Consider the following 16221-nt stretch of genomic DNA (forward strand, 5'->3'; position numbering starts at 1 on the left):
TAAGTAGATGGCAAATTTGAAAGTCTGTTTTATCCCAAATTGCAGACCTTACTGCAGAGAGTTCCTTCCCAACTCAGAAGGGTGCAAGAAGTGTGGGAACTGCTCATCAAAAAGTCTGGTCTGAGCTGTGACTTCTGTGGACTCTTTTGGATTTAATCTCTAAAATCCTTTTCTAAACAGACGTGAAGTTAGGATTAGTTTCTAACCAAACACACAACTGTGAGGTATACCAATTTTCCAAATCTGATGTTGCAGTTTCCAGTCCTATTGTAAAATCAAATTGTCTTAAGTGCATTTATGCCAACAAAATGATTATTTTCAAATTGAAGGATAATTTAACCAGCTTCACCAATCCATTTGTTCCAACATGGTGTTGTTAATTGTGATATATTTGCACTTTTTACTCTGAAGATCTCTGTTCTAATTCGTTAAAATAATACTTGCAGTAATTTAAAAAGTGTTTAAAAGCAATGCACTTAAGGTGATGCAGATATTATTTTAATAGTCTGCTAATGGTTAGTGAAAAATTATCACAATAATACTTGAGTATTAAGGATAATCTTGAAAATAATTCAACATTCCTTTCTGATATTATGAACCAAATAAAAATCCCAATGTCTCTAGAATGGTTTGAATTTAATTTCATGAGTGTGGAAAGACAAGTACATGATTTGATAGTATATAGGTACATATCTTTACATATGTATACTATTATGCATGCATATGCTGTCACTTCAGTAGTGTCCGACTCGTTGCAGCTCTGTAGACCATAGCCCAGCAGACTCTTCTGTCCATGGGATTCTCCAGGCATGAATGGGTTGCCATGCCCTCCTCCAGGGGATCTTCCCAACCCAGAGATCAAACCCATGTCTCTCAGGTCTCCTGCATTGGCAGGAGGGTTCTTTACTACTAGTGCAACCTGGGAAGCCCAATATCAATACATAATAGAGGTTATCCTAGGCAAATACAACCAAAAGGCAGTGGGACAGTGAAAGTGTTGATGTGAAGGAGTGCTAGTTATGGAGGAAGAGTTCCAGTTTGTAAACTAGTTAATAGAGTAGGAATCATATAAAATTTTAACAGAATCAGATATCTGAACTTCAGGTTTCAAGCCATTCCAATTGAGGACAGATTCCAGAATCTTGCTATGAGACAATGGCAAAGCGAGATGGAGGCAGTATCTCTGAAGGGCGGACATCAGAGAAGTGATGGGCAGCTGTGGGAAGTCTTACATGACATGTATTGGGCATTTTCCGTGTGCCAGGTTCCAGTCTCAACACTCTGAATGTATTAACTCATTTAATCCTTACAACAGCCCTAGGAAGTAGGTCCTTAGACTAAATGTCATGTTTGTCAACTAGAAATTCTAAAGATGCCATTTGAAAACTGGATAACAGGATTGCTGTCCAATAGGAGAGGGCTTTTTGTTTTGCTTTTAAAACTTTGTTTTGAGGATATGTAACTCTTTCCAAAATAAAAATTATGTTTTTAGTAACTCAGGCTCTGGGTAGTTATTTGGAATGTCTGGAAGATATTCTCACTTTCTCTCTTCCTCCATCCATGCACAGACCCACCGGAGAAAGCTAGATTTCCATTAATGCATGGAGGTGAAGGTGAAAATCTGAGAAAGATAGAATATAAGGTAGTTTTACTAGTCAGCAAACAGGTAGTTCAGAAAGCACACTGAAAAATTTTGCGAAGAGGACCACAGAAGAAAAATTGTGAGGGGTTATATCAGAGGAGACAAAACTCACTGCGGAGGAGGTAAAAATGAGAGAATAAGATGACAGAAGAATACGGAAACTTGGATGGAGACCAGGGATATCAGGCTGTGAATTTCACACGCATGCACAGGTTTACCGGGAGAATTAACTGTTGGAGTCTAGAAGGTCTGCCACAGGTGAAGATGGAAGAGACAGGAACACTCAACAGACAGCCATAGCTTCAGTGATTCAAACTTGGAGGACTTTTAGTTTGGGGTGAGCAGGGTGCTTTGGCCCTTGTGGAAGGACTCAGCTGTAGTTTGGTTTAATTGCTCCATCTCCAGACTGAGGCTCTGGTTCCAAGATGGTCAATGTCTGGGATCCCTGGCAGTCATTCAAGGCCTTGTTGTTCTGGCCAAGTTATCCTATGGTATGAAATGTGCTTTGTGTTAAGTCAACTGTTGTTATATTCTTATGGGTATTTTAGATATCTTTTTTTGTTTGCTTCTTTCCTCTTAGCTTTTTAGTTAGAAAACACTGAAACTTCTAATCTCTAAAGAGAGACTAGAAGAGGTGTTTTCTACTGGTGGGTCAAGCTCACAAGGATGAAGCCAGCTTTGGTGAAGATGAAGATGACAAGGATAGCATTTATTGAAAGCAAAAAATAAAAGGATAAAATATTGTTTGGTTAATGAAGACAGAGTCAGAGTGGCATCATGTTTCAAGTTTCATTTTAGCTTTCAGTATAAGCTTCCAGAAGAGAACAGCAAGTTCTGCTCGGGGACCACTTTTCTCTACAATTTCCCAACAAGTCTAATCTGAAAATCTTGTTTTCTTTCCTTCCTCAATGAATGTTATGTGAATTGTAATTTTTAAAAGATATCTGTTCTTCATACTGCTCTTAAGTGCTTTGCTCAGTCTTCCTTACAAAACCTGTAAGAATCAAGTTTCGTTTCCCCAAACTGTAAACATTAGCCTGCATTGTAATTGTAGATAAAAAGAAGAGAGTGACCCTCATAGGCTATCATGTACAGACAACTTCACTTGATATCCCTTTGCCCACAAAATAATGGCTTATTGTGTTCATTTCAGGGTTCCAGCTCTCAATTGTGATTTAAAAGCTTGACTTTAGAACACACTTTAAATATTATAGATTACGAAAATATCACCTGGGATCTAGGGTACTAAGAAGTGCTTATGTTAGTTTTAATGACAGTTTCAAGTATAGTCTATGGAAGGATTTTCTTTGAAACATTGTGAGCAGAGAGATCATTTTAGGAAAATTGAAACACTTTTCCTTTTTTCAACTGCCAAATGTGAAAGAAGCAAAAGATTTAAATTTCTCTGAGAAGGTTTATGTTGTATAAAAGAATGCTTTGAGAAGTTGTGAGATTCTGATATGTACTCTTTTTGAGCAATTGAAACATATCAGTGTGTTCTAATTGGCTGCATCTCTATGTTCACTGTAATCTGTATAGTGGTATTGATCAGTTGATCGGTATGACTCTAATTATTAGTAAATGATTCCATTAGATTAGTGAGTGATTTTTTATCATAAAAATTCTTTTGTTGAAAACAAGGCAATAGAATTTATCTTAACAAGGCAATAACATTATCATATTAAAGCTCCATAGTTAAATGTTCATTGAATTTGGAATAACAGAATGCCTATTGTTGCAGACGTTTCTTTATTTTCTGAAAGAATCTAAAAGGTGTCCGGTGACCTTCAGCTTGTTTGATTGAGTGCAAGTACTTTGAAACTGAAGACTAACTTTTCAAGTCTTCCTAAAAGGAAAAAAACATTTACTTCTGTAGACATTAAATATTTCCTGGTTCAATTCATAGTTTTTACAATTGGCCAACTTAATGATTAATAAAGCAGATATGTAATAAAATTTTCAGCGCTGATTCAAAACACTCATTCTAGAACTGAAGCCAGACATCTTATAACAAGGAGCAGTAGGTGATTTCAAAAACTAAAAATGCTGAGGAAATAAATTGCCTTCATGAAAAACAAAGGTGCTTTTGAGATGAGAATGGTCATTCAGGAAGTTTTATTAGTGCAGAGCCCTCCCATAATTCAAACAAGGCAATGAGATACAAGGACTTGAACTGAACAAAGTAGAATTCCAGTTTGTAATAGAAAATGTAGTGTATTTCATTTTGTCTTTTCCCAAATTCTGTAGCCCATTGTGGAAGATTTGGAGGAGGTGGTCCTTATAGTATCTTAATTATATTCATAAAACTCAGAAAATCATTAGAAGTCCCTACTCTAGAAGCCTAAGGTACACTGGGGATTGCAAAGTATGAGAAATGCATAACATATCGTTATGTTGTAAAATACTGCCAGTTTTCAAAATCCTTTTTTGGTATTTTCAAAGTAAATTTAAATTTATAGGAAATCTTCCCACTGGTTGTGAGAGAAGGTTTCTTTAGCAGGAAGAAATAAGATAGATACTTTCATTTAAATTTGGAAGCGATTTTAGAATACTTTAAGAAGGTACTTTGTTTATTAAAAATCAATAATATTTTCTCTTTTGACACACTTTTAAGAATATTCATTCAATGTAAGATCACGCACAAACATAACATTGCATGCAAACTGTTGCTTTAAGTATTAAAATAAATTTATTTTGCTTTGTTTATTATTTAGCAGAACAGATGGTAGTGGTTTGACACAATTCAGTTCTCTTTTTCTCTTGTTGTTTTCTTTTTGGGGAAAAGAAAAAAACAGCACAAAAACCAGAGCTTCTTTTCCCACTTTGTCACAGCTGGTTACCAATCAATCTCAATTCATGGTACAGTGATGATAGCACATGATGTCCAGGGGCCAGATATGATTGGGTTACATTTTTCAGCAATGTTTCATATCAGGCAAAAAAAAAAAAAAAGATATCTTTATAGTGGGGACTGTCATCACATGACTGTACCACTGTCATTAATCAAACCTGGCAACAATGACTGCATTTATACAGGTCTGAGACTGGCATATTTCGCAATCAGAATCACTGAATTTTTGTTAGGATTTCCTCACCAGTAAAGTTTTTTCATGTTTGTTTTTTTTTCTTATTTTTGATAAAGTCAGAAAATACCTCCTGCATATTGATCATATCTGAAAACTAGCTCTTTTATACCAAAGTATGCTCTGGTTACTACAAATTTATTCTCCACTATGAAGAAGGGGCTTCCCAGGTGGCTCTGTGGTTTAAAAAAAAAAAAAATTCCAATGCAAGAGATGGAGGAGACACGGGTTTGATCTTTGGGTTGGGAAGAAGCTCTGGAGAAGGAAATGGCAACCTACTCCTGCAGTCTTGCCTGGGAAACCCATGGACAGAGGAGCCTAGCAGGCTACAGTCGATGGGGTTGCAAGAGTCAGGTAGGACTTAGCGACAAAACAACAGCAATGTAAAGAAGGCTAAGAGCTAATCAGAAAGTTTTAGCTACATTAGATTGTTTAATAAAACAGTAATTTTAAACTGTATATATTTTGGGAAACACACTTGTGAACCTTCTATGATTACGGTTGGTTTTAGAGTAACACTGAGGAAAAAATACTGATAAAAGTTACTTTCTGGAGGTTTTAGATAGAGAGTCTGATGTAGAAATACACCTGCCCAGAGCACATGCACACACAGCAGTGAACACACATCAAATGAAAAATGTGTGTTGCTCTGTGTTAGAAAAAATGAATGGACACTGACGCACAGGACATCGATTTCAATCTATTTATACCTCGAGACCACAATCTCAGTATCTTCTTTTATAAAATGGTATTTGGAAATAGGCATTTTCTCTAAGTCATTTATTGTTGTGAAATCTTATATGAATCTCAGCTGTAAACTGTAAAGATCTCATTAAATATAAGGATCTGTTATTTATAATCACTTATATTAGTAATATTTGCTCTTTAGGGAAAATTAATATTTCCCCAGTTATCCAATCAAATAGTGTAAAGCATCAATGAGATTATTATTACCAGAAAGAAATAAAAGAAATAAGGTCACAGTTATTGGACCTGTGGAGATATTTGACATCTAATCACTTGTGAAACATGTACTTTTAGGAGGCAAATTATTGTCTCAGAGACATCGTGACCTGTTAGAGAAAGCAGAGACTGGTAGTATATAGTCATGACGATTTTCCCCCTGACTATAATTGTCTCAACATGTGTGGCCTTGGGAAAGGAACTTTATCATATTTTGCCTCAGATTGCCTAAATGTGAAAGTAGCAATGAGCCAAATATGTTTACTTCTTTCCGGGTTTTGAAGCTATTTATGCATAATTTCTTTAAAACCAACCCTTATATATCTTAAATTTTTGGAGGTTAGAGCTGATTTGATCACGATTATACGTTGATCGTTCCTCTGACCTGAGATGCAGCTTACTGTGGAAACTGACAAAGGTCCCGTGACATACTTGGTCTCCTGGACTGTGGTGGTTGTCAGGGCTCAGGCTTCAGACTGGCACTGTGTTTCAGGCATGTTGGAAGGAGCAGCGCTGTCTCCAGTGGTACAGTTGAGTTAGATCCCTGTAGGCACTTTTATGAAGATGAAAAAGTGTGTACTTTGGAGGAAGACAGACCTTGAATTCCAAAGACAGACCTTGAATTCCAAATTTCTATGTAAAAGTGTCAACATTTTAAATATCAGTTATTTAATAACCTTAAAACATTAGCAAACCAACACACACACATACACACAACTTGCTTTCATACAGATTTCAGTCCACAAATGAGCACAATGCAGTTAGGATTTTACAGTATCTAGTGTAAATTTCTGTAGTCATACCATGAGGCTTGAAATTCTAGTAACAACTCAATTTTGTGGGAGCAGCTGCCATTTGGGTAGTATATCCTTTTAATTTCCCTCTATAGAATCATTTATCATGACTTTTTAAAAAACAAATCTTTATACTTTCTCTTCATTGAAAGTTGTAACCACTGTAATATAGTTGATGAAGAATGTGCCAGGAGAGCTAGTATTTAATATAGTCTAAACTGTTGCTACCAATGAATTCCTAGACTCTGAATAGCAAAGTGTTATATTTATAATCTTAAAACGAGGACATTATACTAGATACAATAACTTTTCAATTTTTCCCTGTGTCTCAGAATTTATAATCTGCTGGTTTCTAGGAATAACCAGTATCCATGTATTCTCTTATATTTTCATAATTAAACATCCTTTTCCCCCTCTTATCCTAAAAGTATTTTATTTAAGCTTTAAGAATTCTTCTTTAACATTGATATTTGGGGATTTTTCTAAGTATTTCCATGTTCACAGATTCATATTCTTCATGGTTTTCTAGACTTAAATAGTATTTTTTGAAGTTATTATTTTTACACATGAAGAATTTACACATGAAGTGTTGTCACCTTTTCAATTTTATGTCTGTAATTCCTTTCTTGATATGTAGGGAGTAAAATTGAACATTATATTCCAGGTTCCACTACACCATATTTTATAAAAGTGTAAAAATAAACTATATAATTTCTGGTTGAAGTTTATATGCCTAAAATGTCTAATTTTCTAAATAGGATATAGTAACTTTATTCCTTACCTGCCAAAATTTTTATGAGAATATATTTAAAAGTGTATTTAAGAATACCATGCAAATACATTTTATTGTCATCATTTTAATAATACATGTAATTAAAACCACTCTAGTTGCTGAAATAATTTTAATATTCTCAAAAGAATTGAACAAAGCACAAAACTTTACTTGGTTCTCCTGTAGTCCTCACATTTGTTTGAAATAGTCTTCTAGAATTATTTCATTTATTTTGGTGCAGAGAGTTTTGTTTTTCATGTTACTAATTTACATACAGAAATTTATAATGATAATATGTAACTCAAGTGTCTAGATTACTGGTCGGGATTTGCTGACTCCTTTATTTTAACTCTATCTCCATAGTAAGCATTTATGTATTAAGTTTTCTGAGTGTTAACATTTATTATATTTTGTTTGAGTTAACCTACACTTCAGAACCAATTGCTGGTATATAAAACTAATAACATTACTTTGTTTCTTGATATAGTAGAGTTCTGTATTTCATGTTAATTTGCCTTTCAGTTCACCAATAACCATGCTATGAAAGAACTACTGAAGAATTTTAAGCATTTATTGCATGGTTCATGATATATTCAATAAGGATTTATTGAGCATATCCAAGATGTCAGGTGCTATTTGCTGGTCTTTGGGGTATATGGTTTTGAACAAGAGAGAACCAGTTATTGTTCTCATGGAGCATGCGTGCTCTTGAAAACTAGGAAGACAATAAAGTGAAAGTGAAGTCGCTCAGTCGTGTCCAACTCTTTGGGACCCCATGGACTGTAGCCCACCCAGGCAAGAATACTGGAGTGGGTTGCCATTTCTTTCTCCAGGGGATCTTCCCGACCCAGGTATCAAACCCAGGTCTCCCGCACTGCAGGCAGATGCTTTAACCTCTGAGCCACCAGGGAAGCCCAGGAAGACAATAAACAAGCAAGTAAATGCTTGATAGAGGGATATTCTGTGAAGATAAAAAGTATTAAATGTAACAAAAAATATGAAAACAAAGAATAAAAACAACTAAAAATAATTTTAGACTGTAACTGATGAGCAGAGAACTACTTTACATTGTTTGGACAGGAAGACATCTTTGAGTGACTATCTGGACTATCTTGAAAATCAAGAATGGTCAGCAGTGAACACTGCAGGGGAAGGGCATTCCTGAAATTATAAGAGAAGCACAAAGAAACAGTGATAATTAGGTAGTTATGTTGAGCAAAGGGATAAAGGCCACATGGTTAGAAGAAAGTGAGCAAGAAGTTGGATAGATCATCATCAGAAAGTCTCGAAAACCAGAGTCTGCTCTTAAACACTTGGTTATGCTCTTGAATGTTAAAAGCTCTATGTTGGGACTGTGGCTGTAGCAATGAGTGAAGCAGATAGGATCTCACCTTTATCAGAATTTGGTTTATCAAAATAGACAATACGAAATGTGAGCAAGTGCAAAATGATTGGTGTAGCAGTCCTTTTTTTGTTAGTTTGTCCATTTGCTCTCTGGGGGTTGGTCGTGGGTTTTTGTTTGTTTTGTTTTGAGGAGGGAATAATCATAGTTTTCTAGTGAAGTAATGGATAGCTTCAAACATGAGTGATGTTATCATCATAAGGCTTCCCTCATGACTTACGACATTGTAAATCAGTGAAAGTTTAACCCAAAACATGCAGACAGAAAAGGAACCACTACAATTGGAGGATGGAGGCTGAAGGAGCAAGGATTGTTGAGTTTAGCTGTCATACTTGGTTCATAAACATTACTGTTCATAGACAGAACTTTTATTAGGTCCATGCCTCAACTTGAAAATCATGAGAAGCAGTTTTATTCTTTTAGCTGAAGCTGGAAGTAGAAACAATCTAATTATGATAGTCTTCATTGAAAGCCTAAAATGCTTCTTGGTCCTTGAAGCAATACAAACTCAGTTACTTGTGATCAGTTCAGTTCAGTGTCTTAGTCGTGTCTGACTCTTTGCGACCCCATGAATCGCAGCACATCAGGCCTTCCTGTCCATCACCAACTCCCAGAGTTCACTCAGACTCATGTCCATTGAGTCCGTGATGCCATTGAGCCATCTCATCTTCTGTCGTCCCCTTCTCCTCCTGCCCCCCAGTCCCTCCCAGCATCAAAGTCTTTTCCAATGAGTCAACTCTTCACATGAGGTGGCCAAAGTACTGGAGTTTCAGCTATAGCATCATTCCTTCCAAAGAAATCCCAGGCCTGATCTCCTTTAGAATGGACTGGTTGGATCTCCTTGCAGTCCAAGGGACTCTCAAGAGTCTTCTCCAACACCACAGTTCAAAAGCATCAATTCTTCAGCGCTCAGCCTTCTTCACAGTCCAACTCTCACATCCATACATGACCACAGGAAAAACCATAGCCTTGACTAGACGGACCTTAGTTGGCAAAGTAATGTCTCTGTTTTTGAATATACTATCTAGGTTGGTCATAACTTTTCTCCGAGGAGTAAGCGTCTTTTAATTTCATGGCTGCAGTCACCATCTGCAGTGATTTTGGAGCCCAAAAAAATAAAGTCTGACACTGTTTCCACTGTTTCCCCATCTATTTGACATGAAGTGATGGGACCAGATGCCATGATCTTCATTTTCTGAATGTTGAGCTTTAAGCCAACTTTTTCACTCTCCTCTTTCACTTTCATCAAGAGGCTTTTTAGTTCCTCTTCACTTTCTGCCATAAGGGTGGTGTCATCTGAATATCTGAGGTTATTGATATTTCTCCCAGCAGTCTTGATTCCAGCTTGTGTTTCTTTCAGTCCAGCATTTCTCATGATGTACTCTGCATATAAGTTAAATGAGCAGGGTGACAATATACAGCCTTGACGTACTCCTTTTCCTTTTTGGAACCAATCTGTTGTTCCATGCCCAGTTCTGACTGTTTCTTCTTGACCTGCATACAGATTTCTCAGGAGGCAAGTCGGGTGGTCTGGTATTCCCATTTCTTGAAGAATTTTCCATCGTCTGTTGTGATCCACACAGTCAAAGGCTTTGGCATAGTCAATAAAGCAGAAATAGATGTCTTTCTGGAACTCTCTTGCTTTTTCCATGATCCAGCGGATGTTGGCAATTTGATCTCTGGTTCTTCTGCCTTTTCTAAAACCAGTTTGAACATCAGGAAGTTCACGGTTCACGAATTGCTAAAGCCTGGCTTGGAGAATCTTGAGCATTACTTTACTAGCATGTGAGATGAGTGCAGTTATGCGGTAGTTTGAGCATTCTTTGGCATTGCCTTTCTTTGGGATTGGAATGAAAACTGACCTTTTCCAGTCCTGTGGCCACTGCTGAGTTTTCCAAATGTGCTGGCATATTGAGTGCAGCACTTTCACAGCCTCATCTTTCAGGATTTGAAATAGCTCAACTGGAATTCCATCACCTCCACTAGCTTTGTTTGTAGTGATGCTTTCTAAGGCCCACTTGACTTCACATTCCAGGATGTCTGACTCTAGGTGAGTGATCACACCATCGTGATTATCTGGGTCGTGATCAGCTAGAACCAATTAAAGTAATATTTTGAAAGTATAGCATTAACAGTGTTGTGTGTATGGGAAAGATAGTCAGTGTGATCAACCAGAAGCTATTGCAAAATTGTGTGTGTGAAATGACAAATACCATCAGTGAAAATCGAGGAGAAAAATCAAATATGAAAAGAATGTAAAGATAACTTCTTTATTTTAATAATTTCTTTGAATCTAATGAGCATATTCATATGCAACCTCTTAAAAATTCATGTTAAAATTTTTTAGAATTTTTTTCTGTGCTAGTATGTCAGTGTGCTTGTTAAAGAATAGAAGTGTGACAGTAAATGTTTGTTAAAGAGCTGAGGGTGTGCATTTCCAGAAATCACTCGAAGTCATGTTGATGTCTTAAATGTTAATATTGCTAATTTAAAAAAGGATTACCCCTTCTTAATTATTTTAGCCAAAGTCCCTTTTGTCAGTTTTCCAAAAATAAGAGAATTTTCTTCTTTAATATATTTCAGCTCTATTATATTCACAGTGCCTAAAAATAAATCATATATTTGAACGTAGTGTAACTTACAAATTATAACTCACCAAGAAACTGAAACACACACTAATATTATACTAAGATCTATCAGAAAAAGCCAAAGTACTAATGATGCTGTTGATGGTTTTGATGCAGTCAGAGTTGTATAGACATCTAAATTATAGGTAATTGATAATCAAACAGCTAGAAATCAGATATGAAATTATTCATCTTATTAGCAATACCTTTAATCAAAGTAGTTATACTTTATGACTGAATGTTGTGTGTGTGTTTTATTTTAGGTAAAATATAATATAAAAGAGAAAAATGAAGGTGAATACTAAGTGTTGTCTAAATGCGACCAATGTTATTGAATAAAGCCAATCTATATTCTACACAGGTATGACATCAAAGATGATTACACACTGAGAATTAAAAAGGCAATGAGTACAGATGAAGGCACATATATGTGTATTGCTGAAAATCGGGTTGGAAAAGTAGAAGCTTCTGCTACTCTCACAGTCCGAGGTAAGAGACTTAAGATGTGAAATATGATTGAACTAGCAGACTAATATTTGGTTAAATTGGTAAGTGAACTCATAATCAAAATAATAGCTTGCAGTGTTTTATTAGTACATAAAATGCCTGGATTTTGTGTCCTCTCAATTTTTAATTGAAATAAACTTAATTTCAAATTTGGATTTGAAAGGATGTGCCTTTGAAGTGATTAATTTTTATTTAATAAATAAGAGCTAACAGTTTAAAATTAAATCTTAAAAATAAAAAAGATGTACACTAATCTTTTGTGTTTCCATTGTTTTGATCTAATTACAGCTTTTAAATGTCACTGGTTTCAAAGATACTCAGTTTTCTGTTTACTAGATTGTCACTTTATACTAGGAGACAATTTTCTTGAAATTCTTTTTCATTTCAGCATTCAAAAAGCAATTTGGAAAAAAAAAAATAAAACCTAACACTGCTTCCAAAGGTGGAAAATGGATATAAAGGAACACCCACGTTGAGGAAATCTGATTTAGAGAGTGATTTGTGAAGTTCGTTGGCCTTAAATAATTGAAATAGTCAGTGCTGCTCTTGTATTAACTTTCTCTTTCTGGGTGTCGTGCACTTTCTCAGTCATGGAATAATTTCCATTTACAGACTCCCTGCCATTGCTTATAAGGGAAAGAAAGCATTACTTAACCCTACAGTGAGCTAGAATGAATTAAGCGTCTTCCTGGTGGTGCATGTTAATCCACAGGAGTAAATTATATAGCCCAAGGTACCAAATAGTACGTGCGCACAGCTACACTTACCTTTGCCAAATAGATATTACCCATGGCATTGTTTACACTCACGGGATTTAACAGAGATAGGCAAGTACATCCATTGCTCAGTCTTTCAGCCTTTCATCCCTCAGCTGATGCCTCTGCCTCCCATCACTCTCAATAAAGAAGTTTGACTGCAAGTTTACATCCACGTCTCTCAGTTGTATTTCACTTTGTCTAGTCAGACCTCAGCCTTGAGCAGTTTTACTCGCATTTTACACAAGATTAGGTGAAAGGCTTGGAAGAATTTGGATTGGCAAGAAGTATGTGAGGGATTCTCAGACTGGTCTTCTATCTGGTAAGAAAAATGATTTTTGCATAATGTGTGATTTGGGCTTCCCTTGCGGCTCAGATGCGATGCAGGAGACCCAGGTTTGATCCTCGGGTCGGGAAGATCCCCTGGAGGAGGAAATGGTAACCCACTCCAGTATTCTTGCCTGGAAAATTCCATGGACAGAAGAGCCAGGGGTCGCAGAGAGTCAGGTGTGACTGAGCAACTAACACACATTATTTGGGCATCATATCATTAAAACAAAAACAAAAACAAAGAAAACTTATCTTCCTCCAGGTAACTATTAGGAGACATTGTGAATGTCTAGATGATTCTGGATACCTAGAAAAATATTGATGATTTCCAAACTTCTCAGTCACTCTGTTCCTCTTCCACTTAATTCATTTTCTTCCTTCCAGACATTCTAGGTTGGACTCAGATGCAGAATAAATTTAAACAAAATTGGCAAGCCAGTTGCTTAAAAATGTTTTCAATTCTTTAAAAATCTACAATCATACACCAATTGAATATATATATATTTACTGATAATATATGAGCAAAATCTGAGAGCTTTGTAAGCCTATTCACTATGGTTAATCTACATTTTCTGGTACATTATATATATATATATTTGTTTGCTTTTATCTAGTCAGCCCTTTGCAAAAGCAATTCACCTGACCATATTTCCCCCAAAGTTTGTTTGTTTACTTTTTCTGAAGTAAGTAGAAAAAATAAACAACTCACCAAGAAATGTTCTAGTCAAAAAATATTTGCTGACCAAACAAATGGTGAGAAATGTGAGGAGTTGTTTGTTTATAGAAGCAAGAGGGTTCCTTTTATACTTGAATGCTTGGATGAATGAGATTTGAAGTGGTCTGTTTGCTTTAAGATACTTTCCCAGCTAATTATTTTCATAATTTGTTGAAAGTTTCAGGTTTACTATTTCATTTAGCAAAGCATGCTCCTCCTCAATGGATGTTTGAAGCTAATGTACAAAACAAATACAAAGAGTTGTTTGTTCTCAATAGGACTTTTTTTAAAAGCAGCAAAGCTTAATGATCTCTCCCCTGATGTGTGTCCTAAAGATGCATTAGAGAGTTTAATCTATTTGGTATTTATTTTCATCTGACTAATGTATCAAAAAAAGAGTTAAAGAATAGAAATCCCCATAATATAATAGACTGTGGAGAAAAAATTGTTTAAAAACATTAGGAAAAGCAGTTGGGATTTCTCATGCTAAGAGGTTAACAGGAAAAAAAACATAATATCTGCAGCTTAGTATTTTGCACTCATTTTTCTATGCATGTAAATGAAATGTTCAACCCTTCTCTGGATTGTTTTATCAGAACAGGGTCAACTGACCAAAGAGGGCCACATCGATTTTCATCCATTTAACTCAAGGACGCAGTTTAGTATAATTTGCTGATTTTGAAAACATCCACCTGCTGTTTTTATATTTTTTTTTCCAGGATGAAATGTTGCTTTGTGACAAAGACAATAGGTTTTATTGTGATGTTTCTGCCGAAATTTTATCATAATATTTACTTTATCCAATTTTGGAAAAGAAAAAGAAAGAAAGTTTTATCATCAAAATCTGAAACAGACTTACTCAGCTGTTTTCCACTTCAGAAATATGGTGAAAATAGACTATAAAATTAAACATAATAGCAAGTAGTTCTCTTTGCTGACTGGACAAACATAAAATTAGAAAAAATATTTCTAGACAACAGTAAGCCTCCTGATATTTATATTCTTATCAAGTAATTCATGATCTGATAGAACTTTTTAACGTGGCTCCAAAATAAGTGAACACAAACTGCATATTTGTGAACACATTTTCCCCATTTTTTTAATTGCTTAAATTGGCTTTGCCTAAACAGAGCTTCATTAGGAAAACTTGAACAATTTCAAAAACTATTTCTAGAGCAATAAAGTTCTAATTTTATTGGAATTACCTGAGACTGAAACAGAAATGTATTTTCTTTCTTTAAAACATGATTTCTTACCATTTTTTTTTTCTTTTCTCTCTTTAGACTCAAAATGGCTTTTTGTTTCTAAAGGAAACATGTTTCAGATTCAAAAGTGGCACCTGAAAAATAAAAAATTAGAAACTAAGTTCTTTTTCTTCTACACATTTGCAAAACTGAGAACTCTTATTCATTAGAATATGGCACAACCTTATTATGTTAGTCTGTTTTTGTGTTCTTAGTTGTTATTATTGTGCGCCCCTCCAAAAACAGAGATTATTGTGTATAGTTCAGCTTACTTTCTTCCTCTTGCTGTAGGAAATCCTCTATAGACTCTAGGACACACTAAGAGTTTCACCAAGCTGAACTTTCACCAAGCTGAATTTTCATGCAGTTGCTATAATTGCTTTATTCTTCTTTGAATGGTCTTCCCCCTTTTAATTGTGAATAATATCCTAAGACCATGAATCTCATAGAGAAGAAGTTCCAGTACAGTTTCAAAGATTCCACAGAGCTAGAATTGTGATGTATTTGTTGAGTGAGTGAATAAATGTCTGTAAATGTGGTTTCAGTGGCTGTATCTGTCTCACCATGCATTAGACGAAAGCAAGACAAAACTACTCATAAGTTTGAGGGTTACATTGTATTTGCACTAGAGCTTTATCCACTGGGATATGAGTGAAGCACTTGTTTGTTGAATAAATTTATATTTTGAAATGTAAGTTTTCATAAAAGTTCAAATGCTACTAAATTGATTTCTTCTTCCTTTGAATAATGGGGCCATATGTTTTATATTTGTCTATTGCTTTTATACAAAGTGGTTTACTATCTAAATTGATTTGGCAATATTCTTTTTAAAGAAAGTATTATTAAGCCCATGTGTGTCTCTTTCAATTTCTGTGCATTTATAAAAGGGGTAGCCTATTTCAACTGATTTTAGTGATTGAAAGTTATGGAATAATAAAAAATAATAATTTGTTGAGGCAGCAGTTTGAAAGCCATTCTCAGTGTGAACAAGAATCAATTTGTCAGTCATTGTTTCCTGCCCTCTGCCAAAAAAAGAAAAGAGCTTAACAGTGGTTAGAGCGCTACTCAGTTGAAATCTCTAAGGATGTTCCAACCTATTTGTTATATTTTCATCCACCCTGTCCACGGATGAAAAGTGATGTGATCTTAACTTATTACTGGCTGAAAAGCAGTGTCAGGGGCTTTTTCTGTAGTCCCTGTAATGGTTCTGACTAACCATGCCTAAAATCCAATTGCTATTTAAATCAGACAGTGAGGCCTTCTCTTATTGACATGACATTTGCTAGTCTGTGACTTGAATAGTTATATTCATCAGGTTCTTAACTTTGGGATAACACAAGGCTATTTAAAAAGATCTTTGAAATAATAACTGTAGTAAGTGATGACG

The 16221-nt window shown here is 35.4% G+C and overlaps 1 protein-coding gene across 6 annotated transcripts in view; it reads left to right on the plus strand.

Moving 5' to 3' along the window:
• The window catches only part of ROBO2 (roundabout guidance receptor 2), a 660838-nt gene that overhangs the window by 502260 nt on the left and 142357 nt on the right, over positions 1-16221 (plus strand). For all 6 annotated transcript variants that reach the window (XM_018053546.1, XM_005674776.3, XM_018053521.1 and 3 more), the window contains exon 6: positions 11645-11772. In XM_018053546.1, the coding sequence (XP_017909035.1) occupies positions 11645-11772 (128 nt within the window). The remainder of the gene's footprint in view (positions 1-11644; positions 11773-16221) is intronic.

The sequence above is a fragment of the Capra hircus genome, chromosome 1 (genome assembly GCF_001704415.2).
Source record: "Capra hircus breed San Clemente chromosome 1, ASM170441v1, whole genome shotgun sequence".
Taxonomy (NCBI): Eukaryota; Metazoa; Chordata; class Mammalia; order Artiodactyla; family Bovidae; genus Capra; species Capra hircus.